The 22,450-nt window shown below is 40.2% G+C and overlaps 6 protein-coding genes across 36 annotated transcripts in view; 4 read left to right on the forward strand and 2 right to left on the reverse strand.

Moving 5' to 3' along the window:
* Positions 1-49: 49 nt before the first annotated feature.
* Positions 50-2,994, forward strand: ash2 (Set1/Ash2 histone methyltransferase complex subunit ash2). Of its 2 annotated transcripts, XM_068296360.1 has the most exons (7): positions 50-269; positions 344-528; positions 587-931; positions 1,662-2,042; positions 2,109-2,389; positions 2,466-2,723; positions 2,783-2,994. In XM_068296360.1, the coding sequence occupies exons 1-7, from the start codon at positions 118-120 to the stop codon at positions 2,888-2,890; spliced, it is 1,710 nt and encodes a 569-aa protein (XP_068152461.1). In that variant the 5' UTR covers positions 50-117; the 3' UTR covers positions 2,891-2,994. The 2 variants fall into 2 exon arrangements, with proteins under 2 accessions (XP_068152461.1, XP_068152462.1); XM_068296361.1 differs by lacking the exons at positions 50-269; positions 344-528; positions 587-931 and adding an exon at positions 1,260-1,535.
* Positions 2,977-4,754, reverse strand: LOC137581946 (putative mediator of RNA polymerase II transcription subunit 29). The gene has a single exon (XM_068296362.1). The coding sequence runs from the start codon at positions 4,424-4,426 to the stop codon at positions 3,041-3,043; it is 1,386 nt and encodes a 461-aa protein (XP_068152463.1). The 5' UTR covers positions 4,427-4,754; the 3' UTR covers positions 2,977-3,040.
* Positions 4,755-5,206: 452 nt separating this feature from the next.
* Positions 5,207-9,274, forward strand: LOC137582811 (CLK4-associating serine/arginine rich protein). The gene is given in 7 exon segments (XM_068297507.1): positions 5,207-5,711; positions 5,813-5,896; positions 5,898-7,622; positions 7,721-7,814; positions 8,367-8,457; positions 8,556-8,661; positions 8,722-9,274. Coding segments are annotated over 7 exon segments (2,790 nt in total). The 5' UTR covers positions 5,207-5,514; the 3' UTR covers positions 9,215-9,274.
* Positions 9,275-9,452: 178 nt separating this feature from the next.
* Positions 9,453-10,158, forward strand: LOC137582736 (bolA-like protein DDB_G0274169). The gene is made up of 2 exons (XM_068297389.1): positions 9,453-9,811; positions 9,889-10,158. Exons 1-2 carry the CDS (start codon positions 9,524-9,526, stop codon positions 10,045-10,047), a joined length of 447 nt encoding a protein of 148 aa, XP_068153490.1. The 5' UTR covers positions 9,453-9,523; the 3' UTR covers positions 10,048-10,158.
* Positions 9,788-11,717, reverse strand: Ppox (protoporphyrinogen oxidase). Its single transcript, XM_068297387.1, has one exon. It carries the CDS (start codon positions 11,603-11,605, stop codon positions 10,166-10,168), a length of 1,440 nt encoding a protein of 479 aa, XP_068153488.1. The 5' UTR covers positions 11,606-11,717; the 3' UTR covers positions 9,788-10,165.
* A 468-nt stretch (positions 11,718-12,185) lies between these two features.
* The window catches only part of slo (calcium-activated potassium channel slo), a 57,983-nt gene continuing 47,718 nt past the window's right edge, over positions 12,186-22,450 (forward strand). For 14 of the 30 annotated variants that reach the window (XM_068297867.1, XM_068297878.1, XM_068297860.1 and 11 more), the window contains exons 1-2: positions 19,175-20,007; positions 20,213-20,551. In XM_068297867.1, coding sequence (XP_068153968.1) covers positions 19,957-20,007; positions 20,213-20,551 — 390 coding nt within the window. In that variant the 5' untranslated portion in view covers positions 19,175-19,956. Of the gene's footprint in view, positions 12,204-14,035; positions 14,513-19,172; positions 20,008-20,212; positions 20,552-22,450 lie in introns of those variants that run through there. The other 16 variants (XM_068297872.1, XM_068297869.1, XM_068297862.1 and 13 more) reach the window with 3 other exon arrangements.

Raw genomic sequence — 22,450 nt, forward strand, 5'->3', positions numbered from 1 at the left:
AAATCTATATTTTTATCGATAATTTGTTATCGCTAGTTGTACCATCTCTTGAGAATAGTGTTTGTTTACATGCTGCTCCATTGTTTGTATCTAAAACCATAATTGCAATTATTTACCATGGAGGACTGCGGTATGGTTATGGAGACTAGTTCACCCACGGAGACCAACTCCGAACTCAATTTTAATCTGGAGGAGGAAAAGGTACTCGAGCAGCGAGTCTCTGTGGATAGCGGCGACAAGCAGACAATAGCAGCCGGCATTTGTTATTGGTATGGGTGACGTAGATTGGATGGGGACAAAAATTCATTTTCAATTCCCGCTCTTTTACTTTTTCTGCCACCAGTGGAAAAGATCGCAATTTGAACGTCGTGGAGCTCCTTTGTGCCACCTGCTCAAGATGGATACACGAATCCTGTATAAGCTATCAACTGGGTAAAGGCAAGATGGTTCCCTTAATTACCAACTATGTGTTTGTGTGCAAAAATTGCTCGGCCACCGGCCTGGAGAGCTTTCGGAAAAGTCAAGCAAGTATGTTATCAAAAGACTAGAATTCATAACAAGATGTTAATTTTTTCTCTATTTTTAGCCATATCCCAGATGTGTCACTCGGCCATAGCCAATATGCAGCAAACAGCCCAACGAGAGGGCAAGCGTGACATACAGTTCAGCCGGGACAAGGAAATTATACCATTTATTGAGCAGTATTGGGAGGCTATGACAACAATGCCGCGCCGACTCACCCAATCATGGTACAGCACGGTGCAGCGTGCCTTAATAAAGGATGTCCAAACGATATTTACGTATGAGGAGCATGCGGAGAACGGTGCCATGTATGGTTTACTGCAGCAAGATTTGAGACTGATTAAGCCCAACTATGAGAGCATGAGCAAGACTGGTGCCCTGCGGCTCACGGAGGAAGGGTATACGCAAGGTAAATACAAATATCTTCCATCACTGACTGGCCAGCTGATTGATGGTCGCACATTGGTTCAATTGTCACATTTTGATCGTTGAAATAAGGGGAAAAATGTTTGCGGTATTTATCAGTTTGTCTGCTTTGCATGTGTTTCGCAACAATGCGATAAAGCACACCCTCTCCCGCTTGCTTTCGTATTTACTTCGTTCTCTCTTGTTCGGTTCAGATCGTTTCCCACAGACACACACATACAATCACTCATACACAATCGTCGGTCGGGCGCATCTGGTTGCCCCACGTATTCAGTGACTGTAGGGCGGGTGGGGCTGTGGCACACAAACGTACACACACATAGATATGTACATATATACAACTACTTAGTAAACTAACTCAATTCATTACAACAAATAGTTGCGATTGCCATTTCGTTGCCCTTGTTGTTGCTATTCCGCCTTCGCTTTGTCAAGCAAATAAATTGATTTTAGTTCTTTTTTTTTTTGGTTTTTTATTTTGGATTTATTTGATAAGAGCGCGACGCAATTAAGATTTTGCGAATTCGTTTTGTCTTATCCTGTCCCGGCAGCAATGACGTCAACATTTCCCAGTAGCGAAGAGGAATGTAAGCTTTGGGTGAGGAGTCTGAAGGGGAGGGACAATAAAATAGGGAAATGAAAACCGAACTTTGCCCAGTCACGTAGTTAAAATTTTCTCTTTTTTTACCCACATTCTGTATGCCTCTTTTCAGCTGTTCTTGCCAAAAACAATCGACAGAAACGCAAATTTCCTGGAACCGATGCTGGACCCACAGGCAAAAAGGGTCGCCCGAGTTCGGATATTACGGCCAACGTGAAATTGCCTCCACATGGTTATCCACTAGAACATCCATTCAATAAGGATGGCTATCGATATATACTAGCCGAGCCCGATCCACATGCCCCATTCAGACAAGAGTTTGATGAAAGCTCCGATTGGGCTGGCAAACCAATCCCTGGTTGGCTGTACCGCACACTGGTGCCACATTCCGTGTTACTGGCTTTACACGATCGTGCGCCGCAATTGAAGATCAGCGAGGATCGCTTGGCAGTTACAGGAGAACGTGGCTATTGCATGGTACGAGCCACACACTGTGAGTAGATGCTAGAAAACTCGCACAATTCTTTCGTCTTCTACTACTTCCATTTTATTTTATCAGCCGTAAATCGCGGGTCCTGGTACTACGAGATCACAATCGAGGAGATGCCCGAAGGTGCAGCCACACGTTTGGGATGGGGTCGCGAATATGGCAATCTGCAGGCTCCTCTGGGTTATGATAAATTCGGATATTCATGGCGTTCCCGCAAAGGCACTAAATTCACCGAGAGCCATGGCAAACATTACAGTGATTCCTATGTTGAGGGCGATACTTTGGGACTCCTTATTGAGCTACCCGAAGAATCTACATTAGATTATCTGCCAAATACATTCAAAGATCGGGTAAGAAAAAGGCAGTAGTTATGTTGATTTTTTATTTCGATTAATTATAGGCGTCACTCTATTTTTGCTCATTTAGCCCCTGGTCAAGTTTAAATCGCATCTGTACTACGAGGACAAGGATAAAATAACCGAAACGCTAAAAAATCTACGTACCCTGCAGGACAGTCGTATTGAGTTCTTCAAGAATGGGCAGTCTCAGGGTGTGGCATTTGAAAATATATATGCTGGGAGCTATTTTCCAGCAATATCAATACACAAAAGTGCCACAGTTAGTGTAAACTTTGGACCAGCCTTTAAATATCCTGAAGTCCTCAGTGCTCGTAAGGCTAAAGGGGTAAGCAGATGTTCTCTTAATTTTATTGTTCAAAAATAATATTTTTTTTATATAATTAGATGAATGATCGCGTTGAGGAGCTCATTACAGAGCAATGTTTAGCCGATACCCTCTATCTCACGGAACACGATGGTCGATTACGTCTGGATAACTTGAATTTGTTGTAGAAGACAGGAAAGGGAAAGAGATGAGAACGGGTTTCTCCATCGTTTCAGAATACATATGTTCAATCACAATCCATTTATAATTAAATGCCATTGTTTAAGTTCAACTTTATTGCTAGTTGTATACATTGTTATTTTTAATTTGAATGAGGTTCATTTAAAGGCTTTAAATTTCGAGGCACTATATGGTATGTAAAAGGCACTACTAGTCGCAAATTCTGAGCGCGGATGAATGTGGACAGCCGCCGATATGGAGCGACCTGTTGATGGAGTATTACTTGAATTGGTCGTTGGCAAGCCAAACGGATGGTGATGCATGGATGTGCGTGAAGAGGAACTGTTGCTGTTATGTGCTCCACCGCCGCTGCTGCTTGAATTGCTCTGACTGGATACGGCATCCATTGTGTGTACAACACTTATAGTCCTATTCTGATCCCTGTTTCTGTTAAGATTGAGCGATGGCAAAACGATTGCATTTTTGTTGTTAAGAAAACGATTCGACGCGATCATGTGCCAGGCTGAACGATTGCCAGGTTGGTGATAATGCTGGGCACCATGATAATGCGAACGACGCTCGGCACTATTGGCATGGGTTAAAGCAGCCGATTTGGCATGGAGTTGTTGTTGCTGCTGTTGAACTTGAGTTAGCTGAACAAAACTCCGATTATTGAGCAATCCGCGAAATCGACGATTTGAGTCTAGGACGTTCAAAATTGGCGGCATCCGTAGACGCGCCGAATGGGGGGCTGCCGTTACATGCTGCAAGGGCGGCTGCTGCTGTGGTTGCTGTTGCGAAGATTGCTGACGCTTGCGCAGCTTTACCGAAACGGATGTAATTCTCAAATCTCGATCTAGGACATCTACCAAATTTTGGCCAGATCTGCGGTATTTTTGCGGCTGCTGCTGTTGTTGTTGAATTTGTGGTTCACGTTTAACTGTTGGCGTTAGAAATCCATCATCATCCTCATCAGCATCATCTTCGTCCAGCGAATTAAGACTTAGATTAGATATGGAATCTATATCGCCCGTGTCGTCACGAATTCTTTGGCTATCGAAACTGCTTTGTTTCAGCGGTTTCACAGAACCACCCACTATTTTGGGAAACTTACGCTGCCAATCGGCAATTTCGTTACTCAGTTCTGGCTCTTGGCTGGGCAAGGGCTCTTCGCCACTTAGCATGCGTTCAACTCGGTCCCAATCCAGCTTGTTCTTCTTGATAGCGTCATCTGCCCATGGTATAGAGCCTACCGAGCTGCGATCTATGCTACTGGATGAGTATGGCACGTCTTGCAAGAACTCCAAGTCGTCGTCCTTGTCGGCATCCGCATCGGGCAAATTGTTGGCCTGATTACCACCAGATTCGGCATTGTTGTCCTGGTTGTCGTTGTTGTTGTTGTTGGTGTTATTGTTCTGGTTGTTGTTGTCGTCACTGCAAGGATACAGGAGTCCATCGTCTGCATACTCATTTTCATCCACAAGCCCGGAGGTATCGCTGAGGTAACGCTGCTCTGAAGTGAAATAGTAACGTCTATCAGACATTGGACGACGGCACCAGAGGGACGCACGTCCTTCTTGTCCGTAAACTGGTTTCTCAATCGGCCTGAATTTAGTATATACTTCTCTTCACTGTATCTATCCCAGCATTCATAATTTCAAAGGATATGTTTTTCTTTGATTTCAATTTATATGTATTTATGTACATATATATGTATCTCGTTTTGTTGCGTTTGTCGTTTCTTTTTGTAAATCGATGCCGCTAAAGGCGGCTAATATATACATACATAGATATAGACGAAGATGGACAATTGTCTTCTGTTGTGGCTCATTCCAGTTTGACTTGTTATTTATTATCCTTTTCGTTTAGTTCCCACCACCACAAAGCGCAAGCGCAGTTCAAATGCAACGACCACGGCATTGCCAGCAGTCATCAGGAACTGATTTTTAATCAAAACCTAAATGTAACAAAATAAATTCTGCAGTATGCAAACATCGTTTCCAACTGAATGATCTTGATAGATCGGCTACGCTTTATTAATTCAAACTTTATTATTGTTGCTTTGGACTTTGTGCCAGAGTGTAAAAGTATGGGACATAAAATGTGATGGCGACTAATTAAAAAAATAAATCGAATAGCAAAATTATCTAGTAGCCAAACCCAAACAAATCATAATTCGATCTGATGAGAAATAACTACATATATACGCAACTTATTCGAAACCAAGTGAAAGCTTTGCCAACGGAATTAAATTGCTGTTTGTTTTTCGCAAATAATCTGGAATACACACATTCAATATAAAGCTGCAAAAACTCATGTTTAGTTATATAACGTCGCGTCCCTAGAGTTTCAGTTCATTTAATATTTTACTCTTGCGATCGTGGCAGCAATTTTAAACTAGTGAAAATATCATCTGTGGCGCCAAAGAATTAAGTAAACGATTACCAACACTAAAGCGCATACATGTTGGCCGGTAGTTTCATCACTAACGTGACCCGGCGAGCACAAGAATATAAGAAGAAAAGGCTGCATTTTTCATTCTGTGTATTTTTTAATGAAGTTATTAATAAGCTGCCAACATAAAAGGGTACGCTGAAAAGACATCAGAATCCCGGTTTAAGTTTAAAGAAACATGTGGCATGAGGCACGAAAACAGGAGCGTAAGATACGCGGACTTATTGTCGACTATCGGAAACGAGCGGAGCGGCGTCAATATTTCTATGACAAAATACAGGCTGATCCCACACAATTTTTGCAGCTTCATGGTAGAAGGAGTAAAATTTACTTGGATCCAGCAGTAGCTGCTGCCGGCGATGGAGCGGCCATCATGCAAGTGATATTGAATCCAGACAAAACATATTCTCTATTCTCCCCGTTGCGGTGTTCCTAAGTTGACTTTTTCTTTGCCCTCTTTTTTTTTTGCTCTGCAGTGTGCCTTGGCAGGGACAGCAGGATAATCTAATCGATCGATTTGATGTGCGTGCCCACTTGGATTATATACCCCCTGTGGTTAAGGGCTCGGGGGGGCGATGGGGATACTGAATCGGAGCTGACGTTGGAGGAGCGTCAACTGAATTATGAGCGTTATAGGATATTGGCCCAAAATGATTTCCTCAATGTGAGTGAGGATAAGTTTCTGCATCAGCTGTATTTGGAGGAGCAATACGGGGCCAACGCGCAATTGGAGGCGGAGCGCAATTTGTCCAAGAAAAAGCCAAAGACTAGTGGGGCAACCATTGGTTATTCCTATGACGATGCTGGTGAGAGTGTAGTTGCTGGCATGAGTGGTGTTCCTGGTACCCCCGCAGCTATTGGGCCACAACCATTCATTGGGTCAGCTGGCGGCTCGGGTTCCAGTGCCTTGGCACCACCCAAGAGCGAGAAAGCAGCTGGTGGTGGAGAAAATTCAGACGAATCCGATTCGGATATTGATATGGACGTATCTATTGATATTGGCAAGCTGGACACAGCGCAAGCCCATGAGCTAAATGCTTGTGGTCGCAATTATGGAATGAAAAGCAACGATTTCTTCTCACATTTAACTAAAGATGCCGACGAGGCGGATGCTTTACGAATTGCACGAGAGGAAGAACAAGAAAAAATGTTGCTAAGTGGTCGAAAGTCGAGAAGGGAGCGTCGTGCCCAGAAGGAGCGCCGTATAGCCAATCGACCTTTCAGCCCGCCAAGCTACGCAGCAAAAGAGGATAAGAGCGGCGCCGGCGGCGGCAAGGAGGAAGAGAGTGAATCGCGCTCACCTTCACCAAACGATGGGGGTGCCGAGAAGATCACCTATATTACCTCATTTGGTGGCGAGGACGAAATGCAACCGCACTCAAAAATCACAATCAATCTGACCAAACCTGGCATGACGCTAGGCGAGTCCTGTATCAATGCGAGCAGCGGAGCAGCTGCCTCTGCCTCAGTGTCGTACGCCCAAAAAGTTAAGGATAATCTGGATAAGCTCAAGACTATGAATGAGACATCCAAGCGGAGTAGTCGTCGTCGATCCCGTTCAAATTCACGATCCCGCTCACCCAGTCCATCTAGAAGCAGAAGTCGCAGTCGTCGGAGAAGTCGCAGTCGGAGCTACCATCGACGCTATTCCCGTCGTCGAAGGAGATATTACTCACGATCCCGATCTCGCTCACGATCGAGATCAGTTTCGTGGAAACGTTATAGCTCGCGCAGTCCTAGCTATAAGCGATCACGCAAACGTTATTCATACTCCTCGCGCAGTTCCAGTGCCAGTTCATATGAGATGTCTAGAAGGCGTCGCAGTAACTCTAACTCCAATCGAAGGAAGCCAACACAACAGCAAGTTCCAGCAGCTGCTTCATCAGTGGGACAAGGAGCCTATTGTGTGAACACCACTACCATTACATCTACCACAACTACGACCACTTCCACCACAATGATGGCAGTGAAGTTACAGCCCAAAACGACGACTCAACCGATTCCAATGGTTAGTTATCCCTTAACCACTCGGGTTCTCGGTGGCTTGGCCAACAATACTGCAAGCACACCCTTAGCAAATCCAGCAACTTCAGCAACTCCAGTAGTACCTCAGGTGGTGGAACCACCACCACCTCCACTTAAACGCTATTATGGCCGAAAAACAGCAAATGACACCTCCTCTTCGTCGTCATCTGGAGGTGAAGCCAGTGAGCATAGCGAAGATAACGAAGAGCGACAGGCGGTAGCGAGCAAACGAGCCGATGATTCCGATGAGGCGGACACTGCGTAAGTGTGTGTAAAGTGTTGCCAAACCAATTAAAATCCATTTTCACTGAGCACATCCGAGTTCCGTTCACAATTTTAATCCGATTTACGCCTTGCAGGTCAGAGCGATCACAAGCTCTCCAGCCATCTACTATGTCGTCATCCAGCACGGGTAATCAAACAGGCAAATATAGTTCTGCTACCGAAACCAAAGTCAGTAAGCAAAACCAAGTGTTTTATAGCCCCATTAAACTGGAGTACACCACAAAATTTCATGTCTCAACCTCAACCCAAAAAAAGAAAGATAAAATTAAAAACCTTATCAAAATCTAACAAGGGGAACAGTATAAATAATTCTAAATTACGAACGGATTTTGACGAAGGCCCTAAACCTTTTCAGACTTCAGACTAATTGATCTAAAATTTGACCTTATGTCTTCAATTCCGCATAATAGAAAATACATACCATTAACTTGTTTTAACTTAATTATCTATTTTTACTTATTTGTCCTGCAAAATGATAGGAAGTCTGTAAGGGCAGAAAGGAGCTTCGTCGTTTTGAAATTACATTACTACCATTCATAATCCGCCTATATGGAATATATAACATCCCGATTATTTCAAAATGTGTCCATTTTTGTACATTTCTAAGCCTAAATTACTCTTTCGAACGTAGCTGGACACAAATCTGACCACTCCTAATCTAATAAATATTTATATTCTTTTGACATTTGTTAAATGATTTTCCCCCAAAAATGTTTACAGGGATCTGGACAAGGTGGCGGCACTGGCAGTGGGCGACCCAATCTGCGCGAGCGTCTTAAGCGCAAAATGCAAAATCTGCTGAATAGGCAATGTAAGCCACTGGTCAAAAGTGTAGTGTGAAGTTTACCAAGAGTTTAAATCAAGAATAAATGGATTTATCATCTAATCCTTCAAATTATTTCATTTCAGACAAAGCTGACAAGCGTGCCGAGATTGAGAAAACGGAACGAGAGCGACAACAGCAACAGGAGCGTGAAGATGAGATGAGAGAATTGGCGCTCAAGTTGCGCCGTAGGTGAGTATTGGGTTGTGATTGGCTCCTTGTGGTAGTCCTCTCACATTTCTATATTCACAGGCGTCGCGAACTGCGTCACAAATATGGAACACCCTCCAGTGGTAAATTGTCGGACAGTGAGGGAGAGTCCATTATATCTGATAGTCAACTGGCCAAGTTGGCTTCACAGCGTACCCACAGCAGATCCCGCAGTCGCCGGCGTAGTCCTGTAGAAGAACAGCGTCGCAGTAGTAGCAACCGGAGAAGACGCACTCGAAGTCCTAGTCCGAGTCGCGTGGAGAGAAAGCGTCGCTCTCACAGCCGACGACGCAGCTGCAGCAGAGATAGGCGACGTCGCCGTAGTGGCAGTAGAGATAGACGACGCCGTCGTAGTGGCAGTAGGGAAAGACGTCGATCCCGCAGTCGACGCAGTCAATCACGTCGAAGACGAAGGGAGCGAGATCGCGGTAGAGAGGACGAGGAACAACCACAACAACAACATGGATATGGATCGAATCGAGGACGTGTGGTCATCTCAGCACCGCCAAAACTTAAGAAATTAGTTGATTATTGATGCTAGTGAACAGCCCTTTTGAATTTCACAATTGATTATATTCTGATATTATTCGCCTAATTGTTTTTTGCCATAGGTAACACTTCGGTTCATATGTGAAACCGTTTTTTTGTTGGGTTTGTCTTTTAGCTCTCAATAAATTTTTCATTATTAGAAATATTAAATTAAAAAAGGAGCTTCAGCTTTTTCATTCTCTTTGCCTTTTTGTTTATTCGATAATATTCGTTACCGATTAACACAGATCTGGCAACACTAGTTTTTATGTAATTGTCAGTTTGTTAACAGCTGTGCGAGAAGCATACTGGAACAATGTATAATTTGGCCATTTGCCGTCTTGCTGGAGGATTAAAGAAGTTAAATTTAGTTCTTTCTAAAAGCAACACTCCAGGCATTATTTATTCCCGGGCAACCATGTCGCAAGAGGCACAGTATCCACCAATCGAGGCGGCGATGAGGAAGGCACTGCAAACCGAGCTGAAGCCGGTTCACCTGGAGGTTATCAACGAATCACCCATGCACAATGTCCCAAAAAGGTCCGAATCCCACTTTAGAGTATTTGTAGTATCTGATAAGTTCAATGATCTGACCTTAATTAAGGTAAGAAGAGTTGTCATTTTTTATTGTATTAAAAGTATCACTTATGTATATGTACATACATTTGTATGTTGTTCCAGCGTCATCGCTTGGTCAATGATACGGTAAAAAATGCACTCAATGCAGCTGGCTTCGAGTTCATGCATGCCCTATCCATTGAGACTAAAACACCAAAACAATGGGAACCCGAACAACAACCGGCAACAAGTCCGGCCTGTTTGGGTGGACATGGCAAATGAGGATGAGAGTGGACTAGACGGAATTTATAGGAATGTTTATATATACAAAAGGCAACAGATTTCATCTCAATCACAAATGAAAAAAAAAAACACCAGGCTAATAATATATAACAGAGTTTTAAGTGGGATGGGAAAATGACTGGGGTAGGGCATCGACTTGTCTGCGGGCCGAGAGGATGACATCGTTGATTCCAACACCGTCAAAGGCAGCACCACACAAAGACAATGGCAGCTTGTAAGTCTCAATGTATTTCCGTATGTTTGTAACGCGATGCTGATGGCCCACCGTATACTGGGGAATGCATTTGTGATGCGTATGCACTCGGCAGAATTTCGGATCCTCCTTGATATCTAGTATTTGGCGTACATAACGCAACGCCGTGTCGAGCAGCTTCTTAGGACTGGGCTGATCACTGAACCATTGATCGAACCACCGACCACCCATCATCACCGTGAGAATTGTGTTCCCGTCCATGTCAAAACAGCAGCTATCAAATATTATACCCAAAATGGGCAATTGTTCGCAAGGTGGAACGAGCAGACCGAAGCCATTCTGTTTGAGCAGATGGTTACCATCAAACTGTATGTTCACCACCACGACATCTACATAGGGAATATCCAGAAGTTGAGCAGACAGAGATGGATGCTGTTGCTTAACCAGTGCCGCAAGACGATATGCAGGAAGCGAACTTATCACATGATCGACTGGCAGATCTGCATCCCTCAGACTGAGTCGCACTCCATTTTCACTGAAATTTAGATTGCGGCACGGATTGGATAACTGCACATTGACATCATTTTCGCCAAGGTATTTGCGTAATGCTCTTGGCAATTGCTCCAGTCCCCCATCCATGCCATACATGGCCCACTTCTCCTGCTTCGATTGAAGGTACATGCTTGTCTGCTCTTGGGCGAATATGCCTGGTTTGGTTGAATTTTTCTCCTTGTAGCGTGCATAGAGCAAACCCTTCAAAACGCCCCCGTATTTCTGCTCCTTCTCGAACAGGCCGTCCATGAGGAAACGAACGCTTATCTCTCGAGCGTCGCCGGCACAAATGCCGCAAATCATGGGGCTGATAGCATAGTCTGCTATCTCCTTGCCAAAGCGTCGTTCAACAAAACTATAGATCGACTCATCTCCATGCTTGGCTAACGTTGATTTAGCCAGAAGATCATGGATAAGAGCTTTGTATAGTGGTTGGCTGAACGGCGGCTTGGTGCCGAACAATCCCTTGGGACTGTTGGGCAACATGCACACCTGCCCCTTGGCATAAAGCATTCGATTCTTGGCAGCCACGTGAGATCGTGGTATAGCCTTAACCGGCAGATTTAATTGCTCCACAATTTCCATGGTATTTGCTCCAGGCAGTCCCACGGGACGTATGGTTCTTGGACCGCTTTCAAACAGGAACCCTCGATCCTTGTGAGTCTCCGAACGTATCCAGCCGCCCACTCGGGGCGAGGCTTCATATATGGTCAATGGTTTTCCGAATCGCCGCAACAGGTAATAACCGGCGGAGAGGCCGCTGATGCCGCCTCCCAGGACGGCCGTCGTCATAGTATATCCGGGAGTCTACTTTTGGTTATAAGTCTTTAATTAATAAATTAATTGCCTGAAATTTTACACTGTCATTTGTTACGAAAATAAAATTTGTTTTTGTTTTTTTTTAATTCGCCCCAAGCGGCCGGAATTCGCCTAATCAGCTTGAATTCGCTTCTTCATTTTGTCGATTAAAAATGAGTAGATACCTAATAAGTATGCAATACTTTACATGGATTCAAATAAATCAATCCGAAACATTAACTTAATCAAAGATAAAAACATTAATCCATATTACAAATAAATTACAAACTTAAAATTCTTTTCTTAAAAATGTATGTAAATTCTTGCGTGTTTTTCGTATGTGGGACGTAGATCAGGCCGACAGCTGTGAAATATTTGATTACGTATACGCAATGGTGGACAATCATACCTTACATATATTCGAAACTCACAGTCACTGTGAACTGATGATTTTTGGCGCCAGTTTCAATGAACGGAAGTTGAATCCTAGCCCTAGCACTCCGAAAAAGCTTGAAGGCAAGCTTCCAATTGCCAAGCCGAGAGTCAATCGAGTTCACAGCGCACAGAATTGTATACGCTGTTGACGAGAAAGGTTGGTCTTGGCAATTGCCTTCTAACGCGTTCGCGGTGTACGTGTGTGAGGAGTGTAAAGCAGAAGGAATACAAAAAAAAAAAAAAGAAAAAAAATTCACTGCCTTTAATATAGACACACAAACAGACAAACGAACGGACACACATACACACAGGCGGACATTGGGGAAAGTGAAAAATTTTTGCAAATTGTCCCACGAATTATTGAATGAAAAAACCCATTAAATGGTGGAAAATATGCAGATTTTCTAGGTGGCTGTGAAAAAATTTCATTGAATATGTGTGCGTGCGTGGCACATACATAAATACATATGTATATGTATTCACATATACTTATGTGTAGAGAGGAAATTAAATTAAAGTGGCATGCGATTTCAAAAAAATTGAAAGAAAATTGTAACCAAAGTGAAAACCAAAGTGAAATGAAACTTTCATTTTATTTTCCTGTTGTGAAAAATTGTGCGAGATATTTTATATACATACATACATACATAGGGGCATGTACATGCGGTACACTAAGTCATTTTAATTTTTTTTTTTTTTCTACGCACCAAAACGAGCACACACACACACATACAGTGGCAAATGTTCATATAGAGTTCTTAACGAACGAAGGGACGACACGATGATGTTGATAAAGTCGATGGACCAGGCCGGAGATACAGTTGTATCGTTCGTTGCTGGTTCGCCTTCGCCATCGCTTTCGTCCTGGAACCGACCCCGTCGCCCGCCGCTGTGTCATCCGTTTACAGTTCGCGCGCGCGTTCGTTGTCATCGTCAATGTTATTTTTGTTGTTTCCCCACTCGTTATGACCGTGTCCGTGTATGTTCGTGGGCGCGTTTGATGGTATATGTGTGTCAGTCAGTCACTGGCCCGAGCCTGCGTATGTGCGTGTGTGTCTCTCTCTTTGTATGTGTGTGTGTGTGTCAAGGAGTAGATACCTACAAAGAAATTAAGCCCAAATTCCAGGAGCAACCAGGACAAACCTATGTTTACATTTCAACATACACACACACATATATACATACGTACACGCACTTACAATACAATTCATGCACGCACACACAGACGATTCGCCCTGGCAACTGTGTAACTAATTGCAGTTGGCGTGCTTCGACAAAAATTGTGTCACCAGATTAGTTATTTTAATTATGAGAATGCAACATTTCTGCTGTTTATACTTCGTCTATATGTAAATGTGTGCTTATGTGTGTGCATGTTCGAATGCACGCTTGTGTGTCTGTGTGTGTCTGTGAGTGTGTGTGACGACGTGGTTAAAAATTAGGGCACTGTGTTTCCGTTTGAACGACAGGTCAACAGCAGCAGGACTTGCTGCACCTACTGTTCATTGTCTGCGCCAAAAAAAAAAAAAAAAGGATATAAATTTATAACAAGGAAATAATCAAATACAAATCGTTGGAAAATTTTAAATTTTTATTGCATACTTTTCGTATATATGTATTTTTTGTGTTTAATGGTTATGCTAACGGTTAACCAGCATGATTTGTGCTAAAAATGTAAGATATTGAAAAGCTTTACGCTTTCGGTAAACGTTTTTCGGACTTGACTCAAAAGACATGCGCCAACGAAAAATGTCCGTTGAGAATTTCTAGAGAGAAAGAAAGAGAGAGAGAGAGAGAGAGATTTCTCGATGTTGGATTTGCTTTGAAGTTTGTTTCGCGTCTTTATTTATTTATTTACATGACCGCATTGTTGTTTCTGGTCACCTCAAAGTAAAGGGAAGTAGGACACGTAAATGAAAATCAAATAGAGGCGACTTCTATTGCAAATAAAACAAAAAATAACAACAAATTTCAATTTTCTTTTAACAGCATTAATATACAAAAAGAAAGAGAAAAAATACGGAAATATATAATACAAAAATGATGTGCATAATATCAATTTCAAGTTAATTTAAACTATCCGATTAAAACAACTAAAAATATATACATATATAATAATAAGAAAGCGCACAATGAAATGAAGCTGATAAATATGTAAAAAGAATTCTAAAGCAACAACAACTAGAAATATAATTAATACAACCTAGTCAAGTTAACTGATACTACAAATAAAATAAATATAAATATGAATTACAAGCCAAAGAGTGTCTAATAACCAAAGCAAAAACCATCAATTCAACGGGGCCCACAAAAATAAAAACAAAAACAAATCAAACCAAAACCAAGATACATCTTTAAGAGAAGCAACTTCATTTAGACAACAGCAACAAATCGTCGTCTATACATTGATGTGCGATTTGAACGTGTGAATGTTGGCAGCCCTGGAGCCCTGCCTCGGTGTACTAGGTGAGTACCAGCAGCAGTGAACAACCACACTCACACACACACCCACACACCATACCACACTCTCCAAGACAATGTGAAATTTCTAAAACAAAAATGAACCAAGACCACTTACACTATATCTAATGCACCAACACCACCTCCATCACAATGAAACCACCTTTTGAACTCCACAATGAAGTTGAAGAAAAAGAAATATGAAAACGGAATCCAAAACCACCACAACAACAACAACTAGAACCACCAAAACCAACACCGTTTCCACCACTAGAACCACTAGAAGCAGAACTACAACGACGATTGCATTACTAATTGGAAAAAAGAAGGGCAGACTACAAATATGGCCAGCTGGTGTCCAAATTGTCATGAACTGCCACCGTTCTATCCGCCCATCTCACCCAAGGTAAAACCTTACTTGATGTGATGTCTCTTGATACGTTGTCTTGCCATTATTGTACAACTTGCTACTACTTGATACTTAGAAAACTGACAAAATACCTGGTGGTAATATCATGGCTATCTATACCCAACATATATCATGAGGTTTATGTAAAATGGCTATAAATTGTCATCAATTATCATTATCACATTACGGGCATATACACGTATTTGATATTTGTGTAAATATAAATGTTTTCGAATGCAAAAAAATGTCTTAAATAGGTAAAAATCAGTATTCCACGATGAGTTATTTTTGCCAGCTTTCCTTAGTTAAAACTCGGAAGAATTTTTAGGCTTTTTTTAATTTCCCATGGGGCACACATTTCCTTTTAATGTTGCCAAAAAGAGGTCAAAACAATTCTCTTCTTCCTTTTACCATATCTAGTAGCAGAAGGTAGTAAAAACTTTTTTAATGTAATTATATTAGACCCACTGGCCTACACGATGTTATATTTAAATGAATTTTTAATTTATTCATCATGAATGCTTGGTTTAAGTTTGAACTCAGTATTGAATGGACTCCAAGGTCCTGGCTTATACAATTTATTTAATTGGGATGCGATAAAGTGTTGGACATATTGTCAAATTACAAACAAAATATACGCTTCATTGAGCAAATGGGCGATTCTGTACATATTTTACCCTACCTCATAATAATAAAATGACTCGCGTGACCTTTGCCCACTTGTGAAGAAAACCGCAATGGGCAGCAAGTGCAGTAGTGAGTGAAAAGTCGCTGCCGTTGGCGTCGTCGTCGTCGTCGTCGTTGTGAACGATGGCATAAGCCCTTTGGCCTTGGTCTAAAGAATAGTGGACATTGGCCAAGTTGCGACGCACCGCCAAGAAATGGTTACAGCAATCAACGTTGACAATCAGTGGGGCCAAGTGCGATCCATAAATTTCTCAGAAAGTCGAAGGGTATTTGTCAGCTCCGTCGCCTGTGTCAGTCACTGTTGTTTCTTTTGTCTCTTTGCCTATGCCGTTCTTTCTTTTTGACGGACATGCGTCAAGATATCTGGTCAGGGGCTTGCCCACAATCACACACACACACACACACACGCCTAAACGACGTATAGACGTCGATACCCCTAAATGCCTACAACACCCACACTCTCACTCAGTCACTCATTCCAGCACCATCCGCCCCACTTATATTCACACAAAATCAATAGTTCGCAATGTAAATTATTATCAAGTCGACCGACTGCTGTGTGACTTCATCCAATTTTGATTGCTATCCCCAACCATTCGTTAGAACTGCCACAACGACAACAACAACGACGTCGATGACGACGCCGACTGCGTTTACAACTGACAGCTGAAATCGACTTTAGGCTCAAGTCTTGGGGCATAATTTATATCGTTTGCTATCTAACACCCGCCCCGGGGCTAACAACTCATTAGTCGCAATCGTAGTCACAGTCGGTGTCGTTGTGCAGTATCTTAAGACCAGTTAACACTCTTCATCAACCAACAAACAATTTTAATGTAGACCAAAGCCGAAAGTTTATGAAATTCATCGTTGAAAATACTTTCATAAATGCAATTTTACGTTGCTTGTAAATTATTATATTTGAAAATATAAAGTAAAGAAAGGCTGGATTAGTTGGGTAAATATGTGGAAATGTTTGGGTGGAACTATATAATTAAACTATTATAATGGATCAATAGCATATATATTTTATTTAACCTTATTGTCAGATAAACTGTTCAAAGTAAAAAGTCTTTTTTACCCCTCTTTCTTTCCATAAATTTAAATATCAATTAATATAAAAAAGCAAATTCAAGGATGATTTTTTTTTTTTTTTTTTTGTGGCTGAGAGTATCTTATGAAAATAGATAAGAATAGTGATTACATATTGAAACTGTTGACAAATATTTATGGTCCATTTAGGTAAGGTTTTTTGCATAAACAAATGTAACTATTTTCAATGCAAATATATGAATAAAAATCTCTGATTTATATATGTTCCTAAATGAAGCTTATTCATTTAATCTTTTTGAAAATTTGCGACTCTTTGAAGTGTCTTTAACTGAAAACTTTCTTATTATATGTATTTTGACACGTTTGAAGAATTCGTTTGAATTTGTAACGCTTTATACAGTATTTGTATAGTCTAGAACTAAGATTATGCATAAGCAGAAGTTTTTGTTTGTCAAATAATAAAGTTAGTTTTTTCTTTTAAATTAAAGATCAGTTGTTTTTAAAGAACTCCGAAATCAATCAGTTTTTAAAGCCACTTTGGTGGTTAGGCCTGTTTAAAAAGGTTTTCAACAACTTTCACATTGCTTATTGTTAGATAAATTAATGATTAAACATGCATCATAAACTAATGCGTAATATAAACATAATACCCTCGAAGTTGAAGAACATTTCAATAGACTATTTCATTGCATTGAATAGGATTTTGCATTGTCATTGTCCACCTTTGACATATATAAATCGAATAAATTTAAAAGTACCATTATTCCGTACATTATACCTATGTATGTATGTACTAATATGTATGTGTTTATTTATATACCTATCATATGTATACTTATTTTTATGTTTGATGCAATTCTCAAGGTTAATGACAGCTTTAAAAATAATCTGAATTGAATAACAATTTTCACAATTTGCGTATTTAATAATTGGGCACAAATGCAATGAAGCGTGTGAGATAAAAAACTTTTGAAGCCAAATCAAAAATATAAGTACTTGATGTATAAAAATAAACTAAATATAAAATGCACACAGCCAGCGACAACGTCAGCGTCCACATTGTCGTCGTTGACGTCGACGTTGACTATCGTGGTGATGATGATGAGCAATTATCGGAATACAAATGTGGAACTATGTAGTATACTTTTACTAGTATGTAGTATGTGTGTGTGTGTGCCTGAGTTAGTGTGACACAAACTGGGCCAGCTTGTTTTGTTTCTAGGACCTAGCCTGGCCAGCCAACTAAAGCTACTGAAGCCTGCGTCTGTGCTTACCCGCAGGAAATAGCAAACAAAGCGCGTAAATTATGAAACGACAGTTAACTGGCAACATGGCGTGACTAGGCTGAGTTAGCGTTAACTTTACCGTTAACCTAACCTGCACCTACCCACCTAGCCGCCGAGGAACCTGCTGTTGCTGCTTCTTTTACTGCCATTGCTACTGCTACTGTGGCTACTGCCCTCCTACGTTGAGTGTTGCCCGGGGCCCGTCCGTCAGCTTACAAAAAGGAATGCAAAATGTGTTTGTTTTTGTGTATATGTATGCGTATGCTTCTGTATAGAGCATTCAAAAGAGAGACAAAAAACTACAACAACAATAACAAAACTCATAATTTATTTATTTATATATATGTATATATATTTGCCCTGCTGTTGCTGCTGCTGCCGTTGTTGTTGTTTGTTGCTGTTCTTCTTGTTGTAACAATAATTCATTGCTAGCAATACATATACGTATGTACATACACTTACACACTCACACACACACGAACAGCTCTATTATATGCTCAAAGATGCCCTTTTCCTATAGGGTATACAACATTTGTCATTTGCTTGCCATAACCTTGCCAATGTTAACGTCTTAACTTAAAGAAGTACGAAGGAAATTAAGGATATAGCACAGACGTTTAGCTTTCACTTACAAATAGTTTAAATCATGGTATAGTAAGGGTTCTTACTTCCAAAAGTAGAACTTGAAAGTAATATTTCAGTGTGAAATAGTTCAATTTACAACAGGCCTGTTAAGAGTGAATTGGAAGTACTTGACCAAAGATTATCTACTATATATATTTTCATTAATTGAAATATTCCTAGGGCCTGTGATGCCTTTTTAAATGAATATGGTTGCAAAAAGCCCACTAACCTTAAAACTTGTTAGCATATATGAATATAAATTCAGTGAGAAAGTGTATTTCAATTATGGATACCTTAGTGAAAACTCTATAAATCCATTTTCTTTGTTTTCCATTTTCCTTTTTAGCCTTTTAATTAAATTCAAGTTTGTCGCCTGCTTTGATAATATTCGCGGTCAGCCACATAGACGTTCAACGCTAAGACTTTCGAATATAGAGAGAGAAAGAGAGCGATTGAGAGCAATAGAGAGAGAGAGAGAGTGGGTGTTAGAGGCTATTTGGGTCTCTCCCCAAGTTGGCAGGAGATAGCCAATGTAATCGCTAGCTCGGCTGTCGCACTTTGAAATTGGCTCGTTCAGTTGGTTAGTAGGCGCCTGTTGTGCGGTTCGTTCGTTGCCTCCTTTCAATTCCTCAAATTCCGCTCCGGTCCGACTCGTGTGGTTGTGTGTGCGTGTGCGTCTGTGTGTGTCTAAGGGAGAAGGCCTCCTTTCAGCTTTCTATGCGTGTCGCGCAGCGTTTGTGACAAGTGCAGATACATATATAATAATAATAATAATAATATATTGTATATATATTATATAAAGAAAGAAAAATCTATACAAATGTAAATATACATATATGTATTTGAAGAAAATCTAGCTACATATAGAATGATTCATTGACTGTGAGTGAGTGAGTGCAGTGCATTGGCCTTTTGTGAGTTTAATGAATTTAATGGCCCGAAAGTAAATAATCCAGTTTGCAGATTGATCAATTGCCACCAAACCAAACACACAGATATTGCCAAGTGGATGGATGAAAATTCTATTATAGTTTGTCGGCAAGGGGATAAGCATTATTATCGTCATTTTTGTTGTGTGTGTTGTTGTGCTTTTATTTTTTTTTGTCATCTCTCGTGTGTGCTATGTGTCTCTGCGTGCGTGTCGAGATCACTTTAAAAATAACAGATTTTGTTTGAAGCTATTTATATAAAAAGGCGGGCCAAGTTTTTCGTTCCGTTTGGCTTTCGCGTCATGTACAAAATTTATCTGGGGCCAGCGTTTACTCGTATGCACTTGAAAGCCAAAAGCCACTGAAAATCAGCAAGAATAATAATATTTTTTTTTTTAAATACACTTTCTATTTGTGTTGTTGGCCTGAGTGTGTGTGAGTGTCGCAATGTAAACAGCAAAAATGGCAAATAACGATTTGATCGGCACAAATTTCACCAGTACATTGACAAATGTAAGAAAACTACATATACATACATGCAAAAGACACATGCATATTCGTATATAATTTGCTTAAATATACACACAGACATACCTCCATACATATATATAAGAAGTACATATATATATAGACGTATATACACATAGAAAACTATGCGAATCGATTTGTTTCAATCAAATTTGTACTAATCACTCATTTAAAATACATCATTTTGCAGGGAATGTCGGGGTGTGATCAAAGCACTGTCGAATCATTGGCCGATGATCCAACAGATTCACCATTCGATGCCGATGATTGTCTCAAAGTTCGAAAATATTGGTGCTTTCTGTTATCCAGCATCTTTACATTCCTTGCTGGCCTGCTTATTGTGCTATTATGGCGTGCATTTGCCTTCATATGTTGCCGCAAGGAGCCGGATCTGGGACCCAACGATCCCAAACAAAAGGAGCAGAAGGCGTCGCGCAACAAACAGGAGTTCGAGGGAACATTTATGACAGAAGCAAAAGACTGGGCTGGAGAACTTATCTCGGGTCAAACAACAACTGGTCGAATTTTGGTAAGTGCTAAAAAACTAAACAAATAGATACACAGAAGAAATATTTATATAAATAACACTGTCTCTTATAAGCCATGTTGATATAATGAATATAATTTATACTTGTTGTGTCAAGGGATTATGAGTAACAAGTTTTTGCTCTAAATTTATTTTTTTTCTATTGGCTTATTTCAATGGTCCAAATTTTGATCAAGTTAGGGGCCATATTTTAGTCCATTTGTTCGTTTTATATGCCCCACAAATGTGTTTACATAAAAATTAAATAGTTTCATTTTGATTAAATGATTTATGAATTGCAAAAACTAAATTTGTTTACTCTTAGAATGTTTAGCATGCCATACCAAGTCTGTTTTGTAATTCTTCTGAAAAATCGAATCGTATACACGATATAGGAGTCAATTATTGTTTAAATGTTGATTGTATGAATATTGAAAAAGGTGTCCAACCTTAGCTTATGGGATTTCAATGATAAATAAAGCATTTAGGCTCCTAGACTTTCCCACTGTACAAGTTTGTAATCATTTATTTGCACACACATGTTCAAATTTCAACTCATATGCGAATGAATAATTAATTCCAAAGTTTGCTTGCTTCTTGTTGACTTGGTAACAACAACAGCGACAACAACAGCAGTGGTAGGAAGAACTATATAGACAAACGAAATGATGTTGACGATGACGTGTCCTGTCCTTTTCATGTCTATTGGCTGCAGCTGGCCAAAGTTCAGAAACAAAGTAAATGCCATCAAAATGCAATAACTACAAGATATTATTACTTTTAATTAGTTTGCACAAGTCGAGGAAGACCAAGCTACCTATCGCATGCGAATGTCTATGCCATAAATATAATATAATGGTCTCGTTTTTTATGCCAAGACCAGTAGCAATTGTTGAGAGCCTAATAAAACATTTAGTTTCCATATGACTGCCAAGTTTTATGAATATAATTATACATATTTTCAATAGATATATTCTATTCTTATAATATTCTAAAATGAGATTAGAAATTTGAACAATGAAAACCTTTTATTTTTTAAATTTTAAGGCAACAAACATTCCACAGTTTTGATTAATTTGCCACTGACTAGTCAGAATATTGTTTGGTGACATGTGTTCTTTATGGGCAACATGCCGTATGAGTGATATTATTTGGAAACTTTAATTCCTTCTGTGTCGGCGCATTTAATTTTAAGGTTTTACTTTAGATACGGCAATCAGAAAAATTAATAAAAAGAAAACATTTCTGTATAACAAAGAAACAGTCTAATATACATGCATACATTTTGTGGTAAAGATATATATATTTATTTATTTATATATACATATGTATGTTAGCATATTTACTTGCTGCTGTTGCTTAGTTTCATATTTTAGTGTGCCATATTTTGCTGTGAGTTTTTGTTTTTGTTTCACTGGAACCCATTGCATGTCAACAACGGAAGCAGCAAAGTAAATGTGCCATTTCCATGTACACTAAATACATGCACAAGGTTGGATGGTTTGGGGGACAGTGCTTGTTGGATGGGTTGAGGGGGAGTGGGATTGTGTTGTGGGTGTTAGGAAGCTTGTAGGGCTAAGGGAATTGCTTTGTTTGAGCGAAATGTGTTAACAATGGAGGCGTGGTTGCGTAGGCATGGCATTTAACTGTTTGTTTAATCGCTGGAAATAAGTTTTATGCTCAAATATTAAGCATACGCCGGGTTGTTGGCTGCCCATCCATTAAATGGCATTAGAGCAGGTTAACTTTAAACTTAATCTATGGATTTGTTTTGGGATTCAAATGAAGTGTATGGAAAATAATTGAAGTTGCCGACATTCCCCAAAGCCAATTAGCCCAAATGTTATCTTACTGATAAAAATGTTAATGGAAATATTAAAATTTTCGATACAGTAACTATAC

The sequence above is a fragment of the Drosophila tropicalis genome, unplaced genomic scaffold (genome assembly GCF_018151085.1).
Source record: "Drosophila tropicalis isolate 14030-0801.00 unplaced genomic scaffold, ASM1815108v1 contig_859, whole genome shotgun sequence".
Taxonomy (NCBI): Eukaryota; Metazoa; Arthropoda; class Insecta; order Diptera; family Drosophilidae; genus Drosophila; species Drosophila tropicalis.

Bases quoted from the DNA above. Each gene is read 5' to 3' on its own strand.
- LOC137581946 (XM_068296362.1), bottom strand. From the start codon at position 4,426: ATGTCTGATAGACGTTACTATTTCACTTCAGAGCAGCGTTACCTCAGC.
- LOC137582736 (XM_068297389.1), top strand. From the start codon at position 9,524: ATGTATAATTTGGCCATTTGCCGTCTTGCTGGAGGATTAAAGAAGTTA. The intron at 9,812-9,888 runs GTAAGAAGAGTT...ATGTTGTTCCAG, and splicing joins ATGATCTGACCTTAATTAAG to CGTCATCGCTTGGTCAATGA.
- Ppox (XM_068297387.1), bottom strand. From the start codon at position 11,605: ATGACGACGGCCGTCCTGGGAGGCGGCATCAGCGGCCTCTCCGCCGGT.
- ash2 (XM_068296360.1), top strand. From the start codon at position 118: ATGGAGGACTGCGGTATGGTTATGGAGACTAGTTCACCCACGGAGACC. The intron at 2,043-2,108 runs GTGAGTAGATGC...TTATTTTATCAG, and splicing joins CATGGTACGAGCCACACACT to CCGTAAATCGCGGGTCCTGG. The intron at 2,390-2,465 runs GTAAGAAAAAGG...TTGCTCATTTAG, and splicing joins CAAATACATTCAAAGATCGG to CCCCTGGTCAAGTTTAAATC.